Genomic DNA, 26,040 nt, shown 5'->3' with positions numbered 1-26,040 from the left:
GAATAGCCCAGCTGTGCAGTGAGGCTGAAGGCATTCAGCAGTAGCTTTTCACTAAACTGTTTAATGGTAAATCTAAATGCAAATCAGTGCTCTGGCTTATCAGTCCCACGTGTGCCGTGCACTGTGGTGAGCACCACGGTGTACAAGTAACTAACTGAGCATACAATGCCTGAGCTTGGTTTTAATTGAGGGAGGTTTTCTGCTCAGCAAGGGGCCGAGGGAGTTGCTGTTGGGAACAGAGGAGCTTTTCCTCAGAGCCCCAGCCTTGGGATGAAGAATGTTGTGCCCTGATGATTTCATGCTTGAGAATCTCACCTTTATTTTTCCACCTGGACGAGAAGATTTTGAGTGTTCAGTCTAAGAACCCCTTTGCTACAGCTAAAGGTTCTTACTGCTCCAGCTGTGCTGAGAGCCTGTAGCAGTGCTCTGCACCAGGGATTTCCCAGGTTCACCAAAACAATTTCCAAAGCAGCTCTCCCAGTGTAGGCACATCTCTGTCATGAGCAAAACCCATCTCCCACAGGCTGCTGTGGGAATTCTTAGGCTTGCAGGGAATAGTGCTGCAGGGATGGAGGCTTTTTCTTGTCTTATTTGTAGCAATGTTGTTCTTAATTTAACTTCTTTTTCCCACCCAGGCTCTGCAGGAACCAAGATAACAGTAAAAAACAGCCTAGCAGAGATGACCATCTCTGTAGACCTCACTGGCACCAAAAATTAAAAATCAGCTCCAAACAAGAAAGAAAAAGCCCAGCAATAAACGAAAACCCAAAAAACTGCTGCAAAGAAATCAAACTTCTTCCTGTGAAATGCTTCTTGGCCGTGCAGGCCTTCAGCTGTGAGAAAAAGTTGCTCCATGAAGAAGGGTGCAGAGCCTGGTTTGCTCAGAGCCATTTCCCTCATCATCTGAACAAAAGGTGAGAGGTTAGTTGAAAACACAAGGACAAGCGTGGGCAGTTTAACTGTGTGTCCACCACTTGCTGTCTCCTGCTTTCCTCCAGCAAAGCCTTCCCTCTGCGGGGTGTGTGAGAGATGGGGTGGCCCCAAACTGTGCACAACCTGTGTTTGCTCCATCCTCTCTTGGAAGCTCTGACACAGCCTCTGCGGGAGCTGCTGGTGGCCAGGCTCCCACCCTGGACGTGGCTCAGCTCTGCCTGACTGTTCTCACACAGCTCTGGGGACAGGTTCCCAGCACTGCAGCTGCACAAAGCCACTTGGGCTTTGTTGGGAGGGAGGCAACAACGAGCTCAGGCGTTTTAAGGTTATGAAAATATAAAAGCCTAACCAGATACCACTAACTTCGCTTCTTGCTTACTTCCTTTGCTGCCATCAGTGCTAGGAGTTCATATTGTGCAGTGAGCCCTTTTGTTTTGTAGGAGACCAAGTGATTGAAAACAGCCATGATATTACTATGCATGGACAGTATATTTTTTCCATGTATTTTCATAACCCTTTTCCCAAAGGATCAAATGTGTCTTTATTCTATAACTCCACAATGGGTTAGAGCAGCTCCTGGGGCGGGAATTGTTCTGCTCCATAGGCCACTTAATGCTTCCTATAAACAAATACCAAATTAGGTAGGTAATACTCAATATTCCTGACCTTACTTGCAAAGTATGTGTAACTGCATCTCAGAGAGACAAGGGCGTGGAGATACCCATTGTGAACCTGAGGTTAAAGATGACAAAATACTTGTTATGGGGTTTTGGTTTCTTCTTAGTTTTTGGAGTTGTTTGTTGGCTTTAGTTTTATTTTAATACAAAGAGAGGCTATGTGTATGTGTAAAACTGCATTTCCCACAAAAGAAATGCAGAGAAGCTTTGATCTCAGACCTCTATTGTACCATAGGCATCTCTGGTACCTAAGCCAAAGTGTATCTAGTTGAGAATGGAGTTTCACAATACTACCATGAGATATATTTTTAAGTATGCATGTGCATGCTTGCTTTTTGTCCCTAGTTAACACTGTGTAATTTTCTAAAAATTGTCTAAATTTGAGCAATGACATCAAGCCTTCACAGCAGAGCAGCATCCTTTGGTCCTTCAGAGTCCCTGGCACGGGAGGTTTCCACTCTGCTTGCCTTTTGAGAACAGGCTGCTTGGGACAGACAGGATACTGTGGGAGCCCTGGACCTTGCCTACACTAAGGGTCCAGTGGCAGATGCTGCCAAACTGTTATGGAGGTGACACTGTCCCACTACAAGCCTGCCAGCCTCTGGGATACAGAGCAGCTCAGGACTGGGAAGGTCCAGGACCAGGAAAGGAAAAACCCCTAAATCTCTGCCCTGGTGTCCCATTTGTGTGAGAGTGTGCTGACCTCTCCTCACAAGGGCCCTGAAAGCTGCTGTGAGTTTTTCTATTCCCCCATTGCTGTTTCTGTCAGGCAGCCCCCCTGAGACGTTCCACGCTCGCTGCCTTGCCTTGGAGGGATGTGGCTGCGCTTGCCTCAGCCCCTTGCAGTGCTCCATCCCAGCAGCATTTTGCACAGGGATGGTCTGCACACCGTGTACTTCCACTTGCAAGAGTCCTTCCCACCCCCTTGTTTTGTCACCCTCCTTCCTCCTCTCTTCTCTGCTCAGAAAACATCTGTTTCCAGATGTTGTTCTTGAGCCTAATAAATGCAGGGAAAGGCCTTGAGTTGATATATTTACAATAGCTGGAGATGTCGGCTGCTGGTTAATGGCTGGTTCCAGCACACCAAGACCCCCGTGTTTCCTGCAGGGGGCGGGGGGAGGGGGAAAGCAGAAGAACAGAAAGAGAAAGAGAACTGGGGTGGGGTTTTTCTCCCTGGTAAACTGTCTGAAAAGGGGAAGATTAGTGGCAGGACAGAGCACATGGCATCTCCAGGCAGCTGGCTTCAGCTTCCAGTTAGTGACAGGAAGGATGCATTATTTTTTTTAATGGAAGGCTGGCTTTAAGTGATGGAAGGTGAGAAAAGCCTGCTGCTGTTACCTGTCCCTTTACAGGCAGAGACCTGTTGTAGATACCAGGCTGGCTTGAACTGTGCTCACAGAAGCAAGAACTCATCCATGCCCAGCTCTATCCATTTCTGGCCTGTGGCGTGGAGTGGTTCATGTCCACAGTACCTGCCTTGGGTAAAAGAGAGTTTATGGTCTATTGCAATGAGAGCACATTGTGCCACGTGAGGAATCCCCACATATTGTGAGCACTGTGTGTCTGTTGCAGAGCAGTGCTGGGCAAACTCTGTGAGGTGCTTTGCCCGCTTACAGATGTCCCTGAGAAAGACAAAGTGCCTGTGCCAGCTCGAGACTGACCAAGCTGGAGTCTTGCCACACCTGTTTGTAATTGATCAATAGACCCAGTGCCATGAGCTTGATGTGAAACTTTTTCATTGTACAGAGGAGTTTTAGCTGCCTTGGGAGGTTATATGTGAGTTCTATTTGCTCCAGTTCTTTATATGTTTGTGCTGAGATCCTTAAATACCCTGGAAGGCCTGATAGAAGTGATGGAAGTGTGTGGTTACTGTCCTTGTAAGGAATATAATCAACCTCCCTGAGGAAAGAGGGATACAGCCTCAAGCTCAGTGTGTGCAGGGCTTTCTGAGAGTCACTAATCAGTGAAATCACTCCTGATTGCAAGTGAGTATTTGTTTCTGCTCCACCAACTTTGAGAGTCAGGAACTTGAAGGAGGACTGGTTTCAGGCCAGCGCTCACCTCCTCTCAGGCCATTGAGAGAGCTGAAGTCTGGGCTGTGCTCAACCCAGGGAGTGCTGAGATGATTCCACACGCCAGGCCTGTCTCTGGAGGCAGCTTTTTTGTTGAGCAGTGCTGCAGCCTCGACAGGCACAGTTGGCTCAGGTTTGGGGCTAAATTAGTCCATCTCTATTGGCATGGGATGACAGGGCTCCGTGGTAGCTCATGGATAGAAAAATTACCCTCCTGCACATCTGCAGCTAAGGCTTCTGCATGAAACCCGTGTGAGTGCAGCTCCCCAGCCTGCAGCAGCTATGGCATACCCTCTAAATGAGCTGATCAGCTGGAGAGGGGCTGGGAGGAGGCAGGAAAAGGCACTTACAGATTCATTGAGGCGATGCTCGTGTCTGGACTGCAGGATCTATATCAAAAACCAGCGCAAAAGAGCAGAGAGCTCTCCCCAGCCAGTGGGGGGAAAAGAGATGTAGACACCCAGCCGGTTTCCATTTTTAGCTTAGAGGGTGTGTTTTTGTGATTTCAGTGCTTAGATTGGTATAAAGAGGGGAGAGAGAGACAGCCTTAGGTGAAACTTAGTATTACACAGGCAGGTAGCTGCAGTCATGAGTAGTTCAACCCCAGTCTTGCGGTAGTGTCCTGCAACACTCTCTAGGACACTCAGCACCAGCTGCTAACTGGTATTTTCCTGAGAAGATCTCTGCTTCTCAAACACTGTATCATCAGCCTCTAGGCATCTCCCTTTCATTTCCCTCTGTCTACTTATTTGCTGTGATTGCAGGTGGTATCTTGGGTAACTCCCATGGAGCCAGGGCCTCAAAGGCTTCTTTTCCTTTTGTAAAGAAGTAGGCTGCAAACACAGGGGGTAGGAGACCAGGGTGGCTACACCTCCTGAACGAATAGACACCCTTTGTGTGCCAGGTCTGTGGGTTACACATCTCTGCCTCGCTCATATGAAAAACTGTTGAAAGGCTGCAGCCATCAGAGGGGTGTTTTCCCTGCGTGCCGGAACAGCAAGGCAAATTTGAGCAGCGAGATGACAAGAAACCCACTAAAAGAAATAAAGAAAGGATTTCCTGCCTTGCAGACTCTAAAACCCCATTTTGGGAAGTGAGTGGCTGTGAAAGGCATGAGGCCATCCAAAGAATTGGGGCTGTGTGCTACCGGGCCCTCTGAGGGTTTGTCTGGTGGAGGAGAAACAGCTCGTGCTTGCATTAACCTGCTCCCAGAAGGTCTGGCTCTTCCAGCCCCCTGAAACAGAGACCAGGCCAGAGATGAATATGAGTTTTCTCTGCCAGTTAATTTCCAGCACAGACTGCACGCAAAATCTTCATTTAAAACGTGTAAATGACAGCAAAAGAGCCACAAGGGAGCCAGATTTTAAGAGACCAATTTGCTGCCTGGCTTTTAATGACTGTGCACCACGGTGAGCTGTGTGCTGCCTCACTGCTGAGCGTGCTCAAGGAGAGGATGAAAGTACGGACAGACAGACATGCAGGGGCTCAGCAGAGCCTGCATGTCACCCCGGAGGATAAAATATTGTATGTTCTGCTCAGAAAAACTGGGAGAGGTGGCCCTCCCTTGCTGCTGAAGAACAGAAGGAGGCTTTGTTTCCCAGACGCATGGCTCGGAGCTGCCCTACGGCACGTTTTGGGGAGACTGCTCCCTGCCAAAGGGGGATTGTCTGTCTGTCTGTCTGGTGCCCTGTGCCTGGTGGGACACGGAGATGATGGGAAGTTCTGCTTCACTAGAGGGCCTCAGCAGATTGGTTCCTCTGAGCACCCTTGGCATGTTGTACCCCCAAATCAGGCCCCAAATGTTCCCCCCTTGCACTGCAGCCTGCCTGCCTGGGGTGTTTCTCCCTGCTGCCCTTTGCTTGTTTCTTGCAGAGCCCTCAGCTGCCAGCCCTTGTTTCCAGATGTTTCCCTCTGCTTCTCACCCTGCCTGGCTGCTCTCCTCAAAATATCGGGTCCAAATCCCCCACTGCCGGTGCCTGGGGGCTGCCCCGGGATCTGCGTGGGGGACGCCACAGCCCCTTTGTGCCATCCCATAAAGTGCTCCCGGCTGCCTGGAGGAAAGGAAGACGCAGGCTGGTGTGAGCCCAGCCTCTGCTTTACAATCTCTTTCCTGCCACTATAAATAACCTCGGCGAGAGTCACTTCAAAGGGAAGGGCTGGCGGCGGAGAGGTGGTTTGGGGACCGAGCGGGACAGGGGCGTCCCACTGCCCGATCCCACCCCGGCGCTTTGCATAAATAAATAAATCATGCAGCAAGGGAGAGGTGGAGAGAGAGGGCGAGCAGAGGAGGTTACTTTGGGAAGCCGCGCAGCTCGCTCATCCCAGCCCCGTAGTTCGGAGGGAGTGTGTCATGTTACAGGGGAGCCACGATCAGCCAGAGCACAACGTCGCCGGAGCAGCTGAGAATTATCTCTCTCTAATGGGGACTTTCATGTGCGAGCTCCTGGCCAGTCTGCGAAGGAACTGAAACTGACAGCTTAGAAAGAATCAAAAACTTACCAGCGAACCAAAAGACTGAAATACAGGAGGAAAAAAAAAAATCTTGATCAGATTATTTTTTCCCCCCCTCGCACTCTTTGCTGCAGTTGGATCCCTTTTTTCTGCACCCCTTTTATGTGTGTGTGGTTTGTTTTTATTTTTTAAAGACACCCCCCCATCCACTTTTGTCATTATTGCTGTCACTTGTGATTTGCTGGTGCTGGGATTCCCTTCGACGTTCTTTTTCTTAATGCCTTCTGGATTGCGCGTCTTGGAGTAGGAGCGAAGCTTTATTTATTCTATTTATTTATTTATTGTTTCTCAGGACAGGGAGGGAATGTTGGAGGAGAAGAGCTGGAAAGGCGTCGACGAAGCAGCTTTTGACAGGGGGTGTGTGGCTCCCCCCAGGAGCGGCGATGGGGAGCGATGCTGCCGCCTCCCTCTGCTGCTGGGCTCGGGGCTGCCCGGCGTGTCCCTGCTCTCTCTGGTGCTCAGCCTCCTGCTGTACTTTCGGACCTCCGACCTGCAGTCCCGCGTGTCCCACTTGGAAGCGGACAGACCCACACAGCTCCCTGCCTGGCTCTCAGCAGACCAAATGGAGACAGCTATTTTGGGAAGAGTTGACCAACTGCTCAATGAGGTCAGTGTTCTTTCATTTTGCATGTATAGGTTGTATTATAGGTTTTAGGCATATGCATGCTTGCATAGGCACATTATCCATTTTTTGCCCCTTCCTTAAAAATGTATCTCTTCAGGAGTGATGCTGCTGCTAGGTTGAATTCCTTGTTCCTTCAGGTCCCTCCCACCTCTCAAACTTGCTTGGCATTTACTTCTCTCTTCTCAGCCCATGCTGTAGCTGAAGGTTGCACTTTGCAAAGAGGAAAACCTAATCCCTTACCGTGCTGGGGAGGCAAAAACCCCCAGCCCTTCTCTTCAGGAGTCTTGCATGCTGAAAGAGTTAGAATTAGAGAGGTTAAACCTGGGGATTCAGCCTGGGTTTGAGCCCTGGAAGGGGGACAGGCAAGGCATGTCACACCAGCATGGCTATGGGAAGAGGTAATTGCAAGCACACCAATGTTGTGATGGGCTGGCATTGCTGCTGTACCAGCCCTGACCCCTTTCACAGCTCCTGGCTCAGGAAAAGGAGACACACTGGTGTTGCCAGGGTGGTTTCTGGTACTGCCAGGGCATCAGTGCAGAGCATATGGCTGTGCTATACTCACTTGAGTCCCATCCAAACGCCGCTGGACTCTTTGAGCTCTCCTCTGGTGATGGGGGAATGCTGCTGCTGGCTTCAGCAGGTCAATAAGGAGGGCCCAAAAGTGCAGATTATTGTTGCTGACACCTTTTACTTTGCTGTGTTGATGCTGCTGGGGGCTGTCTGTGTTCCTCTGCTCTGGCTGCAGTGAGTATTCCTTGCCATGTTGGGCTTTGAAGTGGTGTTGACATGTGTCAGGGAGCAGATGGTGGCTCATGTCTCTGAACTCTCCAGACAGGTCCCCACTGACCTGTTCCCACAGCTCTAGGGGAGGCTTGGGGGTGAAATTCAGGGCTGGAGCCATTTCCACCCACCTCTCCTTTTCTCTGTTTACTCTAGCTTTGGCTTGAGTCATGCTGGAGAGATCCCTGGGGCTAGCCCAAAAACTGTTTGTAGCTGAAAAAAATCTCTTTTGGGCTGCTATTGCCAGATGAGGTGAGGAATGGGATGACCAGAGTGCTGACTGCTGGGACCTGCCTTGGGCAGTGCTGCGTGGCACCTGGGGTGACCTGGACCCCCTCCTGCTTTCTAGGAGCAGTGAAAGTCTGTGGTGAGGAGTTCAAACCTACAGCTGACAGGCTCTGCTTCTGTTTATGGGTCTTGTGAGAACAGTCTCTGTATCTGCTGGGCTGTGCAGCCAAAATCTGTGAACCTTGAGTTAGCAAACACTGCAGGAGCTGAAGGTTTTGAGTTGCCTCTTTGGATGAGGAATAAGGGAAACACAGGGTCCATGGGGCAATATCCTACTTTAAAAAGGGGTTTGGGGAGGCAGAAGCATTGAGAGTGATTGGATCTGTGCGCTGTGGCTGCACTGTCATGCAGGGACTCCTTCCCTGCCACCAGGCAGGGGACAGTGCAGCATTCCCTCTGTTGCTGCTGGCATGAGTCTGCTGGGAAGTCGAAGTTGATCTCTATGGAGATTTGAGAAGTGACTCCCGGGAACGGTGCCTGGGGCCGGATGGCCGTGTGTCCTGCTGGCAGCGACACCTTTACACCTTTTTATAGCTCGGCTTAGCAAGGAAATGGGGGTTTCATGATGCCCATGTGCCCAGCAGAACCCCAGTTTCCTGAGCAGCCCCTCCTGTGCTCCTGGGGGTGCCCACAGTCCCCACTGCAGCCAGTGTGGGGAGCAGCTGGAGGACAGGAACGACTGCTTGAGGGGCCAGCACTTGCTCCTGAGTACCACCAGGGTTACCAGCTCCATCCTGGGCCACAGCTTCAGAAAGAGCTTGGAGAAAAGTGCTGGAGACTGTGGAGGAGGAAGGATGCCTGGCCCACGTCTCCTGTCCCTTTATGCCTGTGAAGGTCTGATGCCCATGGGGGGGAGGAGGGCTCTGTCCCCCAGGGAGGACACCCTTGCCAGCCATGCTGCCCACTTGTGCTAAGCATGTAAACCTCAGAGCTCCACACTCAGCCAGAGGCACTGGCATGGACCAAGCAGCTCGAGGTCCAGGGCAAGGGGCTGCTGGTGGACAGATGGTGGGGTGCCATGTGAGGCTTTTGATTAGGAAAGAAAAATCCTTCTGGTCCTCCTTTTCATTCTGTCTGAAGTGGGGCCCAGGGCTGACTGGTGAGGGGCAAGGATGGAGAAAAACAAGGTAGATAAAGGGAACAGGGAACAAGGATGGGACAAAAAAAGTAAGGAAAGCAAAATAAGTTGTGCTGACCATGAGTGAGGGAGAGGGGCTGCAGATGGGTTTGCTGTGATGGACGTGAAAGTGGGAAATTCATCTCCCCCTGCTCAGACCCTCGCCGCCTCTCATTGCCACATCCTCATCGTTTCCTGGTGTTTCAACCTTAATGGGTTTCACAGCTGCCAGCTCAGTGAATCCATCACAAAATAAAACAGCAAAGCTTTAAAGGAACCCCAGCTTTAGAAAAAGCTGATCAGAGGTGGGAGGGGAGGCACAGCACAGGAGCACACTTGCAGCTCTGGTGGCTGTGAAGATGAGCTGGAGGGATGTGAATAAGTAAAATCTGTGAGGGTTGATAGAGGAGCTCTAAGGTTATGCTCAAAACCTGTTCTGCTCTCAGCTGGAGTGTGTAATGCCCTCCAGTCTGGGCCATGAGTGTGCCCAGGTGTGCCCTGGGTGTTCCCAAGGGATCCCATTCAGATTGCACTGAGAAGTGCAAATTGCCAAAGTCCTTTTAGAGGCCTTTCTTTCAGACATGCAAAAATAAAGCAAAGTGGCAGGGAGAAGAGCTGGGGTGGTTTGCTTAAGATGTTAATTTTAAGGCAGCTGGTGGGGATGTTTTCTCCATCTCAGAGCCTGTTTTTTAGCACTGGTGGCTGGCTGTGGCAGAGTTTCCATCTCAGCTCAGGAGGAGCGAGGAGAGGGAGGCAGATGCTTTCCCAGAAGCAGCCTGACCAGTGCTGCATTTGCTACTGTGTAAACCTCTGCCTGGTGTAGGCGAGTGCCACAAGGGAATTTTCTGCCAGACTCAAATTGACTAGGTTTTCTTGTAAAAACATCTGTGCAGAATGGGCCAGAAGCAGGTAGTACGGGGAGAACTTTAACTCCATGTAGGAATTCGAATTCCTCTGCGTGTATGAGACATCATAAAATCATACAAGGAGCACAAATAAACTCACTACTGGCATTTGCAAGACAGGCAAAGCTTTCCAAAGAAGAAAACAAGGTCCTTTCCCATGCTGGGTAACACTTGGTGCTATTTCACTTGCCAAAAACTCATCAGGGTGGAGAATGGGGTGGATTCAGTGCTGTTGCTAGGAAAAAGAAATCCCAGAATTTGAGAGTTTGTAGAGATAGAAATGTGTATGTGTGATGCAGCAGCAGGTTATCCTGTGCACCCTGGGGGAAGCTCAGCTGTCCCTCAGCCTTCTCAGGGGCTTGTGTTGAAGGTGTTTGTTGTGGTTTCAGTGACTCTTAAGGGATTCAGGAATGTGCCTGTGAATGGGGAGGGAGCACTGATCCTCACTGCTTTCCCGATAGTTTCATTTCCCTGGAACTCTTTCCTTACTTATGCAGGCAAAGGAGGGACACCAGAAAACTCCCTCCTGACTTGAAGCATTTTCCCCCTTCATTTTATTCTGTGTCTCAGAGCACACTGCTTTGTTTCCTAGGGTCTGCAAGCTTGCTCTAAGCATCCCCTGCCTACATCTTTAGCTTAGTGCTCTTTGCCCCATAATAATCAGGGGATCTATTTTTTTCTTTCAGCTTCTCTGGTAGCTAAGTTCCGCTTCCTTTCAGCTGCTTGCAGTCCCTGTACCTAGGTGGTGTTATTTCCAAGCTTTTTGCTCCATCTGGGAGGACTCGCTGCTCTCCTTTGCTTTGTGCCACATGGTCCCACGATCCCAGGAGCTGGGCCTTTAAGAAAAAACGGGGAAATTAGAGGTAAAACAATAAGAGTTAACAAAACCACCCACCCCTGAAATCCTCCTGATGGTTGTAATAGATTATCTATTTAAAATGTGTTTCTCTTAGCTGTTGGAGATAGTGGTGGGAAATGATTTCACCTCCCCGGGTGGCTGCAAACAACTGGGAATGCTAAAGAGCTATTAATCTGCCCCCTTTGAAGAAGTGCCCTCCCTCTCACCTAATCTCAAGTGCCCATCCAAAATAGACAGGCACTGCAAGGTTTAGGAGACCACAGCCTAATGACACTTTAATGTCAGAAGTGGCCTTGCTGTGGCTGCTCTGTCCACCCATGTCAGCCCTGCCGTGTCACACTTGTGGTGAGTGCACCAAACCCACGGGAAAAGCCCGTGCTGACTTTAGTGCCCTTTCCCAGCAGGTGTTTCAGCTTGACCCTCCTGGCCTTGCCCTCTTGCAGACGGGATTTTCCCTTTCCTCTCACTCAGCAACGTGCCACGGCTCCTGAATCCTCAGAGGTGCAGGCAGGGCTAATCAGCTGTGGCTCCAGGGCTGGCCAAGGCTTTTTTCAGCCACTTGCCCTGGTGTAGGGGGAAGATGCAGCTGTTATGTCACTGGATAACGGGACAGACGAGAGCAGGCTCTGCTGACAAAGCAATCCCCTCCATAGGAAGTGTTTTCAACCTTTCTGGAAGACATCCTGTTGCTGCTCTTGATGTTACATGCTCCAGGTATCCCCCAGGTGACAAAAATCCCCCAGATCCCAGGAAGGAGATGGCAAACACTAGATTCCCAAAGCCGACCCTCTTTTTAAATTTTACGTACAGAAGCCAACCTTGCCTTAAAATTGAATGCTTTTCTCTTGCCTGGGAATGAAAGTTTTCTCTTGGAAATGACATTTTTAGAGGGAAGGACATTTGGTTTCCTCTCCTGAACAAAACCAGCTTCTTGTGTTGGACCAGGCAACATTTTGCACAGTGGAAACGAGGGAAGCAGAAAAGGCTGGGGGGTTTGTTTTGTTTTGCCATCTCCACCCAAAGTTGAATTGAGGTCTCCAAGAGCCAAGGATTTTTTCTGTGGCAGTGTTTGTTTAATAGACTGTGCAGGAGAATGAGCACCAGGTGCTCCTAAATCCTTGGTAGGTTTTGCCTCCCACTAAAGGGGAGCAGTCCCATGGCACCACTGCCCTTTGCACTCCCCAGGGATGTGCAGAGCTCTTGGGCTTGAGGGAGACACGAGGGATGGGGCAGAAGGTCCAAATGCTGGTGAGTATGCAATGGCAGCATGCTCATGGTGCACAGGGCTGTGCTCTCCAGCCTGCCCAGCAGCACCAGCACCTCCTTCCCCAGGGGCCCCTGTCCTTGAGAAGGCTATTTCAGTTGTCCCAGGTCTTTCCACTACCTTGACCCTGCAGATAAAGCCTCAGGGAAATGTTATCAGCCCTGTTCCGTTCCCAGTCACGCTCAAGTCCTGCTGGGTCATCCCTTCCCTGTCCAGTTATGCTGCTCCTCTCTTTGTCAGCCTGCACAGCAAGCCAGCCAAGGCTTCTTAGGCACAGCCTAACTCAGCCATTCCCCCTTACAGCCCCTCCAGTGCCTGTGCACTCGGTGGGGCAGGGATTTGTTCCATGTTTCCTTGCAGATTTGTGTCCTGTAAAGCCCCTGTTGCATGCAAGGTGTTTGGACCCTTGTTGGCTAGGAAATGGCTTTCTGCTCCTGCCATTGCAAACCATCATCCCTTCCTTGTCTGAGCCCAATTCCAAACATGGGAGCACCACCCAAGTGTGGCAGTCTGGTGCAGGAGATGTTTTGGTTGGCACATGTGTGGATGGGAATGGGGCTGTGTGTGTCCACATACCAGTGTGAGAATCCAAATAAAGGCTCTGCTGTCCTGCTTGTGCCCATGTTTGACCACTAGCAGTTAGAAGCCAGAGCAGAGCTGTGCCATCTGGGGTGGCAGCAGGATGGGAACGTGCCAAAATGCAGAAATTCACAGAATATCTGTGCTTTTAACTGAGAAGGTAAACACCAATGAAATGCTCTATGGAAACTGGCAATTTTCCTTGCCTAAAACCCTCTCCTCACCCTGCTATCAAATCAACTTGCTATCAAAACATTTCAATCTGCCATGCAAAATAAAGCTCTGAAAATATTTAATTTCTAGTCAGTCACAACAACCATTACTCTTTTGACTTGCAGTGAAGAAGCCAATCCTTTCAAAGTGGAAAAATGGAAATGTTCCAGCCAATTCTGCCTTCCTTCATCCCAGGCAGAAACAAGTTGATTTAGTTTTATCCTCTCTAAAAGAATTTTCCCCAAACTGATGCCTTCTTGCAGGAAGATGCTCAATTACTTGTGAAAATAAAGCAATTTCTATATGATCTTGGGCACAGGCTTGTGTTGTGTCCTATATAAAGCTATTTCTTTTGAAATATTGGCCCACTTGTGAAGTAGTTCAAAAAATAGGAAGACTCAATGGGGATGGGAAGTTGGGCTTGGAGGTTAGGAGGGAAGAGAGAGTGATTCCAGAGCTTAGGAACCCCAGCAGCTCAGTGGTCTCAAATCATTAACCAAGTGTGGTTTTCAGGCATTAATGAATAACCTATTTGGATTGATTTGCATTTTCTTCACTAAATTACGGCTATTTTATAAAGTCTGTGAGGGGTGGTGAGGATGCTACCCCTGAAGCACATTTTTCTCAGGACATGGGTTAATTTTGTTGGTGTTCCCAGTGAGGGAAGATGCAGTGACCTCAGGTGGACTTTATTTGCCTTCAAGAGATACACAGATGGGCCCAGAGAGCAGGAGACTGACAGGCTGGCACCATTAGAAATCCAAACTCACATATGAAATCAACATTCTGACCAAATTCCACCTTGTGGAAGCCCTTGATAGGTTTTGTTGTGTTTTGCCCTTGGGGGAAAAACTAAGTTTCACAGAGTCTGAAGATTTCAGGTTGATGTTTTCAGTTCAGCTTCAGCCACAATCTTGCAGGAGGACCTTTCTGTCCATCCAGGTGTCTCCAAGAACATCAGGAATGTGCTGCAGGGTGGAAGAGGACCTGCTTCAGATCTTCATTTTCTGCCCCCTGAGTGGGTCTTCTGAGAAAAGTGGCTTTGTCACGAGGACACAGTCACCAATTTATTTGCCACTGCTGCTCTTGGTTTTGTAATGCCTGTCAGGAGGACCACATTTGGAGGCCATTACGAAACTCCCTCAGCCTGCTTTCAATCAATTCCTGCATTTCTAGTTAAGGGCTATGAACTTTATTGCCTTTCTTCGTTCTCAAACTGCTCTGCCCTGTCTCTCCCATCTCTACTTAGGCAGCATCCCCTCCCTGTTCCATTTTTTCAAGAATTTCAGGCTTTGGTTTCAATGGTATAGATTAATCCTTTTTCTGTTTTCCCTCTCTTGGCAGAAATTAAAGTTCCACTTGCCAAGACATCGAGAAGTCCGAGACACACACCAGCGATGCAACTGCCCGGCAGGTAGGGATCTGGGACATCTGGCACTGTGGAAAGTGACAAAAAACTTTTCTGTTTTTATACCTCACTGAAGGATTTTTTAATGCAGTCTCCCGTGTGAATGCAAAGTTACGTGTACTTGCATAACAGTTTGCTCAAATACAGGAAATTGATATGGAGATGTGGGCAACAAGTCTGGTGCCAACATCTGACAGGAACAACAGCAAAAGGGATAGAGATCCAGGTGGATGTCCTGACAGCCAAAAGAGAAGGACACATCTGGAGGGCCAATGTTCCCACTGATTTCATATATCAGTTTTGAATTGGGCAAAGAGGCTCTTGGGAAGTGCATCTTTCTTGCCTGATTTGGAAGGTTTGAGACATGTAGGCTAGATCCAGCACCAAAGCTGAATTTTGGTGAGCCAAAATGCCTCCAGGGTGAGAAGATTTGAATTCCTTGGTGTTCTACAGCTATCCAAGGCATGTTGCAGAATTAACAGCCTTCTGCTAGAAGCAGCCATTTGTGAGGGGCTTGAATGAAGTGGTCACTTGAGGTCCCACTCATATAACATACAGAAATATTATGGGATTGCCTAATTGCATTATGGTTTTAATCATGTTAATATCAAAAGGCTCCTTGAGACACATCTTCTGAAGTGGTTTCAATACAATAAGTGACAAATTGCTATGGAAAAAACGTTTGTGAATGGCATTTCATTCCACGAGTATGAATCATTCAGCCTTCCTCATTGTCTTTTGATGCATTTGACTAGAAAAAAAATAGAGAAGTGCCAGCTACCACTCACATCCAAAGCTGAAGTTCTGGGAGAATTTGAATCTTTATATTCAAACTGGGTGACTGAAACTCGTTTTGCAAAGAAGGTGGCAGGGAAAATTATGTCTGAATGAGCACATGAGAGTAGCATTTCCATTTTCACTTGTTTCCCCTTTGGCTCTCCTTCATGTCCAGTGTGACAGTATCTGGCAGTGTGCTTAACAAAGGGTATTTAAATGTGGCCAACAGTTGGGATAAGGGTGGATAAAATTACAAAGGGGTTGTCTTTGCTGTAGGTAAGGTCTCAAAAATCGTTGTATTTAGGCTTGTACAGACACAGTCACTTGCCAGAGTAAAATGAATTTGCAGCACAGCAGCTTGTAAAACCAAGAGTTAAAGCTCTACAGGTTTGTGGTGGAAAAGAACTAAAATCCAGGATCCAGAACTGTAGAACATTGGAAAAAGCCTGATTTGACTAGTCCAGATCAGGACTGTTGGACTTTCTTTTTAGTCCCAGAAAGAAACAACTGGAGCAATTTTGGTTTAAATTTAAGAGATGGTACAAATGAAATGTTTTCTAAGTATCGTTTCTCAAAAGGACAGATCAAAACTGACTTCAGCTGATTTTAAATACCAACATTTTCCCTTCAATGGGAACACAAATCACAGCCCTCCTCCATTTTTAAGTTCTTGCCTGGGCTTGACAAATAAATGCCATAAAACCACAGGAGTGAATGTCCTCCTGGTGTTTCTGAGCCAGCTTGAAGAAGGAAACTTTGAACTTGAGTGCAGAGCAGAGAAAAAAGATATTAGTTCCTTTCTGAGGCCATGTGAATGTCACTCCTACACCATTTGTGTGATAGATGAATTGCCCAGGTATTTCAGCATCGAAATCATAACACTTGGTTACAGATACCCACATCCTTTGGGAAGCTTCGGCAGCAGTCTGTGCTGGATTTCTCATAAATCTTAGGTGCCCATTCATTCCATTAAGCTCATAGTGTTGCTGAATGACAGCTTTGATTCAAGAGGACATTAATAATAATAAATGTCTCCTAAGGACTGAGGCTTCCTTTTTACCTGTCAAACTTGCTTGTCTTTGTCAAATATTCTGTGGATACAGAAACTGTATATAAAATTCTCCCCCACCCATCAGCGAATCTGTTGAGGGAAATTGTGAAACCATGGTCTAAGCTGATGTGGCAGGTGAGGTTTTGCTTGCCTTGGACTAGTACAGAAACCAAGGCACCTTTAGCCAGCTGTTGTCTCCTCTTAGACCCTTTGCTCCAGGGTGTTTCCCTTTGGTCTCCAGGCTGGTGCAATGCAGACCACCTGACCATGTTTCAGCGTGGTCTCTCTTCCAGCACAAGACTTTGGGAATCCTTTTCCTCCATGCATTTTTCCCCTGGTGTTTAAAACGCCCCAAGGACCAGACAAGATGACTTCTGCGGGAGACCAAGGTATTCAAAAGCGTCAAGATGTCGCAAGACTTGGCGCATGCCCGTTGCTTCTCGCTGGCCCACTTCGCTGCCTATAAACACACCATGCTCCTCAGCAAAATAAATGTTTATCAGAAGTGACATTTGAGTTCATCCCTGTCTGGGAGTCAGGTCCCTGCATGGCACAGGAGGGGAAAAGGAAGACAAGTTCATTTGCTGACCTGTTCAGTGCGGATGTGGAGGTCCAGGGCGGTATCACCCATTGCCACAGAAGAGCTTCCGAACAGATGGGATTGTGAACACAAATGGTTTGGAAAAGCTGGGAATAGGAGAAAAAGAAGATTGTGAAGTGTGTGACTGCTGTGGCTATCTGAGAACGTGTGATAAGGATTCTAGAAATAACATGGTCAGGAAAACAGCACAGCTGTATTTACAGCAAATGATAAGGAAATACAAGCTTCATTTGACTGGAGAGCAGCTACTTCAGATCACTTGGGCTGGGTGTGACTACCTGTGAGATGTTGCTCCTTGGCATTGTGTTTCTTGAGTTTGGCGGTCACAGAGGGCTTCTCCAGCAGTGTCTTGGTGGGGAGGACACAGCCCTCAAGTTTAACATAACCTATCTGGGTAATTAATGACTTTGTTCCCTTCAGTAGATAACCTCTGTCATTCATTCTGTCCCCACTTACTGCTAGACAGATCTGGGACAACTTTGTACAGGTTGGAGAAGAGAAACCTCAATGGCAGCAATGACTGCACCCTGCTGTTCTCCAGCCCCAGACCCTGTGCTGGGGATAGGGCCAAGTGTGGGCAGGGAGCTCACACTTGTTCTGCTCTGAGGTTGTTGAATGCATGGATGTGACTTGGGGAATTTTTCTGGGACTGAGCAGATGCTTTTCCATATGGTGTGTGGATGTGGTCAGGAGCTACCTGAGGCTGGAGGATCCTCTTACAGCCAACTGACCTCCCTTAATTTCCTCTATGTAGTAAAAAAATGCTGCAAGGGGAAAGCATTTTGTTTCAGGTTGACAGGGCAAAAAATCTAAGCTTTCCTGGTCTAATCTTGATCCAGTTGCAGATCCAGACTGTGTCTGCCTGGGCAGCCTCAAACAGCCAGGGATTACACCACAATCCCTTCCCACAGCTTTCCTGGCGGAGGTGGGTGCTTGTGTATTTTGTATATTGTGACTGTCTTTATTAGACCTTTCCCATCTTCCTCTCCTCAGCTCTGATTTTCACAGTCCCCACGTGGCTGTTTTTCACTGTGCTGGCTCTCTGCTCTGGTCTTCAATATCCCTTTAAAAAACAAAAAGAAGAAAAGGCTGGCTGCTTTCCCCTCTGCCTCCACAGTGCTTGTTTTGGTCCGGTTTCTCCTTGGTCAGGTTGGGAGCCTGCGGTGCTGGAGGCGGTCAGCCATGCAAGCAGGGAAGCAGCTCAGAGTGATGCTGAATGGCTTTTCCATCCCTCCCTGTGGCAGCACTTGGGGGCAGAGGAGGGACCTGGGCTGCAGGAGGAGGCAGCTCCCAGGCACTGGCACTGGTGGTCAGAGGAAGGTTGCACAGCCCTTCCACAAACCAATGTACCTTCTGTTGTACAGGGGCTTGGAGGATGGCGTGGGGCAGCTGCAAGAATTTTGGCAGTGGCCAGGAACTGAGTTTTTCTCTGGAATGTCTTTGAGGCTTTGCAAAGGAATGTCCCCTGGGCATTTCTTCTCATACAAAATTTCCCCCACGTTTCCTATCTGCCCCACCGTGGGGCACAGAGAAGGCTGCTTGGTCACCCTTCAGCTGCAACTGACTTTGCAGAAATACCAGCAGCAGATACTGCAACTCAGAATTGTTGCTGCTGTTCGCCTTCCTGCAGGAAGCTTGCAGGAGCCAAGGTGCAGCCATGGCCCCAGTTGCACCCAGGGGATGTGTGCCACTTAGTGCACACACTCAGTCCAGGCACTCTGCTTTCCTTCTTGGCTACACCCACCCTCTGTCCAGACCCCTCAACACGAGGGGGAGGCCAGCAAGAAACAGTGTAGGGCTGCAGTGGGGTGTTGGCTTCCCCCCATGATGTGACACCCAGAGCCAGCGGGGCCAGCTGATGGAAAGTGCATTTCCCACATCCCAACCTGTGCCTGTCCCCACAGACAGGTGCAGAGGAAGGAAAAAATGCTGGGAAAGGCAGCAGATGAGGGGTTGGTGGGGATGGCTGGAGCAAGGGGAGACGCCTGGGCAGTGTGGACTGAGCCTTGGCCCTGCAGCAGACAGGCAGGATGTTGTATCCAAGTGGATGCATCCGTTTCTAACTTGGGATTTGTATCTTCTCCCCAAACATCTCTGTGGAGATGAGCCAAAAAGGGGGACAGTGCCCAAGTCCTGCCTTCTCCCCACATCCCAGCTGGGGTGTTCCATCTCTTGCCAGGTCGTTTTCACTGCTTCTGTGTTTTGTCGCTGTCATGTTTAATGTGATCCTTTTTCAGCTTGCTGGGGCTGCTTGGACAGATCACAGACTCAAAGATAGGTTTGGGTTGGAAGGGACCTTAAAAGATTATCTAGTTCCACTCCACTACCACAGACAGGGGCACCTTCTGTTAGACCAGGTTGCTCCAAGACCTGTCCAACCTGCCTAGGACACTTCCAGGGATGGGGCAGCCTCAGCTTCTCTGGGCAACCTGTGCCAGTGTCTTAATGCTGCTCCAGGGCTCCCATGAGATTAAAAAAATGGACACGCTGGTGGGCCATGAGAGGTGAAGGAGTGTTTGGGATCCCTGGTGTGGGGTGAGGGTGTGGAAAGGTCAACTCCAGCTATTTAAACACCAGCAGCCACAAGCCGTGTCAGTGGCCCTGGCTCAGAGCCATGAGGAGGATGAGGTGGGAGGGTGCAATGGAACACCCTTGGCCCCGTGGCCTTACTGTCAGGAGGTGCATTGAACTGGTTGAAATGCTATGGTTTTGTATTTCACCCCTTTTGAGGACAGTAAGACAGCGTGGCTTTCTGTGCTGACTGTGCAAAAGGTGTTTTCCGCTTTGGAAGTGCCTCAACGCAGATTTTTGACAAGCGCTGAGAAAAAAATTGGAGAAGAGGACTTGTGTCTCAAGCAGCTGCTCTTTGCCAAAAGCTTTGGGCTCTCTGAATTGTGTTTTCCCTTGGAAGGACTAAGCCCTCGTGGCAGGGCTGACCAGAGAGCTGGGATGTGGAGGGAGCAGTGCCTGGGCTGCTGCGATGGGCATCCAGCAGCACAGTGCCATGTCACAAAATGGGGTTCTCTGGCACACCACCCCCTAGCACATCTGGAAGAAAAATTGCAGTATAATCACCACTCAAATACTGCCCTCCTTTTTTTCCCTGGAAATTCTATTATTCCCTGAAATTTAAATATATTCCCCCATCCACATTTTTGGGCCCTCCAGAGTATATACACACTTCAGCCTGGAAAGTTGCTCATGCGCCCTGGGCTGCTGGCTGTATTTTGGTTTGGGGTTTGTTTGGTTTAGACATACTGTTGTTTCATTTGTTTTGAAGATGCAAACCACACAATGAATTCCATGGATTCTGTGAGCAGTTATGAATAAATGGGGATGAACAATTCAGGAAAAAAACCAAACAAATAGTTTGTTTGGTCACTTAACTCTGTTTCTCTGAACATGTAGGTTGCTGTGCTCTTAACTGGAGCGGCTTGAGGAGTCGCCCCAACCTTGGCTTTTGTCACCTGTCTGTTGCCATATCCATGGCTGAGGGACAGGAAGAGGGAGAAAGGACGTTCCTTAAAACTCTAAGCATCAACTCATCCGGCTTAGTCTGCTTTTGGGATTTAAACTGACTTTATTAAGGAGTATTTAATTGATTTTAATTAAGCTGCAGTTGTTGCCTGAGTGCAGACTAGGAGGGCTTGTGTAAGCCATTAATAGATTTGTGAGTGTGGCCCGTGCTGCAAAATGGTTGGGGGGCTCAAGCATCCCTGTGGTGCTACCATGCAGTAGAGTTAGGATGGCAAACACCTTGGCCTTTCCCTCTTTATCCAAAATATGCTTAGAAACAGCCAAAGCCTTGAAAAGGGAAGGTGCCCTGGAACAGTGGTGCTCTGAAAGAGGGTGGCCTGTTTATTTACAACCATCTACTTGTTCAGATAATTCCCCCTTGCCATGTTCAGGCCTGCTTCCTGTGCACCCCAGGGCTCCCCTCTCTGTCTTTTTTTAAAACTTTTTATTTTTGGCTTATTTAAAATTTTGAACTGGATGGAAGGTGGGAAGAATTTCCTCCAAGGATATGGAATTGCTATGGGACTTTTTCTCTGGAGGCTGAGCTCTACCCAAAGGTGCAAACAGGTGAGCATTTATATTCAGGTGTGCATGAGTCCTGGTGGCACAAGCATTAACTTTAATGGTGCTTGTATATTATGGCCTAAATGTTATATCCTAGCCCTTGGTTGTTTGAGACAGCTGTTCCCCATGCAAAACCAGGGATAAACTAACCTATCTCTCAGGGAAAGGTGTGGTGCAGAGAGAGACATGGGGAAGAGATTTTGGAGCAGATACCTGCCGTGAAATGCTCCGGCCAAAGCACAGATTGAGGCAGGAGAAAAGCATTGTGGCTGTGCTGATTTTTATCACTCAGTGGTCTCAATGTGACCTTTACTGTCCATGTCCCAGTAACAATCCAGTGGCACACGGCACCCCACGTGCAGACTGGGGCCTGGCAGGCCTGTGGGGCACCGTGGTGCATGTTGAGGGAGCTTCTGCATGTTTGACGGGTTTGTGTACAGATGTTCGGTAGAAGTGTTTACACCATTGCGTGCCTGCGCTTACAATGTATATGGCACATATGGGCATAAATCAGCGCCTTGACAAAGCAAGGCAAACCCATCCCAGCTGGCTGAGGAAAGCCAGAGAGCACATTGCACTGCTACTGTGTGCGCCGGCTCTGATTGAGCGCGAGCGTGCTACCGGGCCTGTTCCCCGGGCCCGGGCTGAGTGCACATGGCCGGGCTGGTTTGCGTCAGCCGGGTGACCCCAGCCGGCCGCCAGGCTCCGCGGCGGGGCACGAGCCCCTTGCGCAAAGCAAAGCGAAGCAAAGCGTGGGCGCCGGCCAGCCGCCGAGGAGCGCTGGAAATACCCGGCGTGGGCCTAGGGAGATGGTGCAGGCGCCAAGCGGCTCCGTCCGAAGCTGTTTGCCAGGGCACTTCGCTTCGGTGTTCATGTTAGATGCTGCCATGAGGGCCATGGGCAGGTAAAAAGTGGGTTGCTGGCCTGCCCGGTGGCAGGATGGCTCGGTTTGGTGTGCCTGTGGGAAGCCGAGGCCCGTGAGGAGCCGTCCTCTCCAAGGTTTCTGCTTTCAGTGTGGTGATACCCGATTCCCTGTTGGCTTTTCCGGGCATCTGCCTACACCTTTGCCCTATGGGGATCAAGGACCGGGCTGATCCGCCGGTGCCCGAGGGTGTCCCAGGACGCAGATCAACAGGAAGAGGGGAGGGGCGGCTTTCCTTCCCCCGGATCGCCTTTCAGCCCCTGTGCCAGGCTGGGGCCGCAGGTACGCTGATGGTACAGGGGCAGAGTCAGCCTTTAAAAGGGAGAGGTTGCATCATGCGGGGCTGGGCGGGCCTTGGGAGGCAGAAACCTCATCTGTTAAACATATACCGCCCCCCCTCCGCCGGGGAACATTCAATCCTCTCTTTGATGGACGTCCAAGAAAATACTTCTTCCACATCCTAAACTTGTTAGCACCAGTTAATCATCTTAACCTTCTTCCCCTCCCAACACACACTCCAATGAGTTTCCCATCGCTGGCAGCTGTTAAAGACGCAGCAACGCTTTTTGCGCCAGCCTTCGCAGGCGAGCGCACGGCCATTAATTATTACACCTCCAGGCTGTCCCCCAGGTGGGACAGCAGCAACCCACACCTTGTGCTGAAGCCCCTTCCAAGTGACTGTCCAATGAGTTACTTTGAGGGTGGATGCACTTGATGCAGCTCTCCCCTTCCAGGAGCTGTACCAGATCTGTGTCCTTCTGTGCACGGCCTCTTTGACATTACGAGTGCATTGTAGAGCAGAAGCCCTGGAAAATATTTGTTTGCATTCGAGTGATGCTCCAGCATCCCAGATGAACACTGCAGAATGGCAGCAGCGTGGCAGTCAGAGGGGTTGGAGAGATGTGCTCACAAGTGGGGTCTGGGCCATGTACCTGGTGAGAGGAGTGGGCTGTGTCATGACACCTGGTAGCTGAGTGTCTGCCCTTTATTGCATCTGGCTATTTATCCCCTTTCCAGTCTGGAAACGCCCTTGTTGCCTACTGTGTGTCTTTGGTTTTCCGCTCAAAACAAGGCTGTGTTTCAGATAGAAGAAAGGTGACAGCCTGATGCATTCATCCCCTCTGCAGTGCCCAGGGCTCTGGTGGGGCAGTGATGTGCCCTTCCATGGTGTCTACCTCCTGCACATAAGGGATTGGGTGGCAGCCCACTTGCATGGGCTCCCTGGACCAATTCAACCCCTCGCTCCCCAAACCAGTGCTGAGATGATTCCTGTTCTGCTTGCCCATCCTGCTCCAGCCTGGCTGCTGAGGCTCAGTGTCTGTTTCTTCCTCATGCAATGTCTTGGGTGAGCAGCATTGCAGACGGGCTGTGCAAGCAGGCGGTAATTAAATCAGTGTATTCCCGGGGGGGGCAGCTGATTAACAGCACCTGGGGGGGCTGAGGCTCACACGGGCAGTATCAATCCATCGCTTGCCTCACTCCTCTCCCTTAGGATGTCTGTTTTTTTTTTCTTTCTGCTTTTCTTTTTTTCCTTTCTTTCAAAGAGAAAATGAAGATTATATCAGCTGAACTGGAATGTGAACTGACAGAGCTTTGTGCGAGGGACTTGTTTATTATGATTTGGTGTTGCTCCAGGCAGCATGTCCGCCTCGCTGGGGACCACCCAGCTGTCCCATCCACACCAGGCTACCCTTGCTGGGCAGCTCAACCAGCAGCAGGTAGAGGGCCTTTGGGGAGGGCTCTTCCAGAGGCTGAACCTGGTACTGGAATGTGGCACTGGGTGGATGTATCCAGATCCTGGTGGCTGCTCTTTTCTTGTCCTTGTCCTCTGTCATCTGCTGCTGCTGTCCCAGGGAGGAGATGTTGCTGCAGGCAACAGCAGCTGCTGGGAGTTGTGTGTTGGCCTCGTCCCTAACGGAGCTGAAGAACACAATGGGCTAGGATTTTTTTTAATCCTTTTTTTTTGTTTAGGTTTTAAATATTAGCTCCTTATTAGAGCAATTTTGGCAGCAAAGAGGGAGTAGTTGTGTCTCCCAAAATGGCAGTCCTTGCCTACAGATTAACTTCCCATCAGACTCTTAAGATCTACAAGTGCCACACGCATGGCAGAGGGGTTGAAACCCCAAAAGCACCCACAGAGCTTACAGGTCTGTGGCACTGCCCTGGCCACAGCGAGGCAGCCACGTGTCAGCCCTCTGCTCAACAGGGAGCAGTGTACCTGGCTCTGACCCCTCTGAAACCCAGCGAGAAGCTGTGTTATTGTGAGGCTCTTTGCCCCTCCCTGTGCAATCTGATTTCATCTGGGTTTGAAAACAGAAGGAGAGGGGAAAATAAGTGTGTGTTTTTCTGAAAGGTGTAGCCTTGTGGTTTTTGGTTTACCCCCAATTCATGTGTGTGGTGATCTCTTGCTTATGGATGACCTGAGTGCTTAGAGAAAGTGTTTATTTTCTGGGGAAGCAGGTGGAGATGGGGGTTACCAGGTGTGGTTGTGAATATTTCTGTCTCTGAGTTCCAAAGCCATCCTGGATAGAACCCCATGCTCTGCTATTGCACTAAACTGTATCTTACTAGGCAGGGTCCTGGAGTTTGTTGGGACAGTGGCTCTCGGGCCCTTTAGGAAGGGAAGCTACAAAAATGTGACTCTTGGCTGGAGGGCTGGTGTGGGGCATGGGCCACGTGGTTTGGCATGCATTCAGCATTCCCCCCTCCTCCACGTGGGTTTTTCTATGTGCCTTTCCCATGCAGCAAACTGTTGCAGACCTTGGTTCTCATTCCTCCTCTTTGCTCTCTTCTTTTCTAGAACAGTGAGGGTTTCCTGTTTTGATAGAATTTGCCTCTCGAGCAGTGGCTGAGGAGCCTCAACGTTTTTTTTAACCAGGTGTACCACACAGCCCATGTACTTTGGAGAAACTTCTCTCTGAATATAATGCCCTTTTGCCCTCGTGCCCTTAGGGCCTTTCCTTTTGTCTGGCAGGAAGAGCTTCAGAGTAACTGATGTCTAAACTTGCTTGGTTTTCCTCCAAATAATTTTTTCTCTGCTCTGGGGAGAAGGGAAAGTATCTCTTGTCCATTTTCTTTGTGTTCTCTTTTCTTTTTGAGATTATAATGGGATCTCTCACTACCTTAAAAAATAACCACCTGTGTGCCTAATAAGAAAAAATCTTGCCCTCTCAAACAAGATGGAGGTCTTGACAGAATTTAGCAAACTTACTGAGTCAAATTTGCTGTGTTGGGAAGATGAGAGCATACAGGTGCCTTCCAGCCCACGCTTGGCGGGAGGCAGCAGTTGGTTGGGGTTCCTTCTTTGCCTTTCTGCTTGGATGGCTCTCTCCACAGTGTGTGCTGTGCATCTGGTGCTGGCACTGGAGGCAGCAGGGAAGGGATCTGCACGCACAGTTCATTCTAGGTAAGGGAAGCCCGAGTCCTTTATCCCTGTAAGCCAGTGCAGGTTGTCTCCATATGTGCGTGCTGCACCAGCCTGGCTCCCACTGGGCATGGGGTAGCCAAGCCAACTTCTCCAGCTTGAGATGTGCTAAAAAGCACCAGCTAGCGTTGGCTGAATGAGCACTCTCCTCTTCTGCTCCATAAAACACGCTGAACAAACCCACTTAGGCTCATAAACCCCATCACATTTTTCCTTTTGAAAGGACTAGCATCAGCCCCACTCTCCTCCACATGCTCTGTTTGGAAACAAGACGACGCATCAGGAAGAGCCTGAAGGAAGAATTTATGGTGTCTCTAATTAGTCAGTTTGTTCCATCCCTGAAGAAGAGGATAACGAGCGACAGGGATGCATTGCTGGCCTCTGGAGGAAGAGCACTGTGGCTAGGCTCATGTCCAACTGCTGATAGGGTAATTAGTGGTAACTGGGAGCTATCAATCATCTGGGGTGGAAAAATGTCTGGGCTAAAGGAAAGACCCTCCCAAACATTTTCATAACTCAAAAGGGTGTGAGACAGGGTCTGGAAGGGAGTACTGGCAGTCCGTGAGGTATTTGAGGAAGGAGCCTATTAAAAGATAAATTGAACACAATGGTCTTTTGTTCGTCCCTGGGTAGGTGACAGAATTTGCTGTTATAAAAGTTGCAAAGTATTTTGGAAGGAGGAAGGAAGAAGAAAAGAGTTAGCAGATGGAAAAGAGAGAAGAAAAACAAAAATTAAGGGGGAGCAAAAAGTAACAGTGCGCTAGTTATTAAAATCAGCTGCTAATTGCAAAAATTATATAGGATTAAAATGAATTATGCAATTTGTCAAATGAATAAAGTGTGCAGTTTGCATTTGAAGTGCACGAGCAGAGAATTTATTCAAATAATTATTAGCTGTCGTAAGGTCCAACTTTCTACTTTTCCCAGACAACCACATTATGAGAGAGATTG

General features: G+C 49.3%; 1 protein-coding gene across 5 annotated transcripts in view; it reads left to right on the top strand.

The window, feature by feature from the left end:
* Window positions 1-5,963: 5,963 nt before the first annotated feature.
* Window positions 5,964-26,040, top strand: part of COL13A1 (collagen type XIII alpha 1 chain) — an 86,385-nt gene continuing 66,308 nt past the window's right edge. For 4 of the 5 annotated variants that reach the window (XM_031063600.1, XM_031063599.1, XM_031063598.1 and 1 more), the window contains exons 1-2: window positions 5,964-6,800; window positions 14,171-14,240. In XM_031063600.1, coding sequence (XP_030919460.1) covers window positions 6,498-6,800; window positions 14,171-14,240 — 373 coding nt within the window. In that variant the 5' untranslated portion in view covers window positions 5,964-6,497. The remainder of the gene's footprint in view (window positions 6,801-14,170; window positions 14,241-26,040) is intronic. The other variant, XM_031063597.1, reaches the window with a different exon arrangement.

The sequence above is a fragment of the Geospiza fortis genome, unplaced genomic scaffold, assembly GCF_000277835.1.
Source record: "Geospiza fortis unplaced genomic scaffold, GeoFor_1.0 scaffold637, whole genome shotgun sequence".
Lineage (NCBI taxonomy): Eukaryota > Metazoa > Chordata > Aves > Passeriformes > Thraupidae > Geospiza > Geospiza fortis.
Note: the sequence above shows the minus strand (reverse complement) of the source record. Positions and strands in the feature narration are given on the sequence as shown.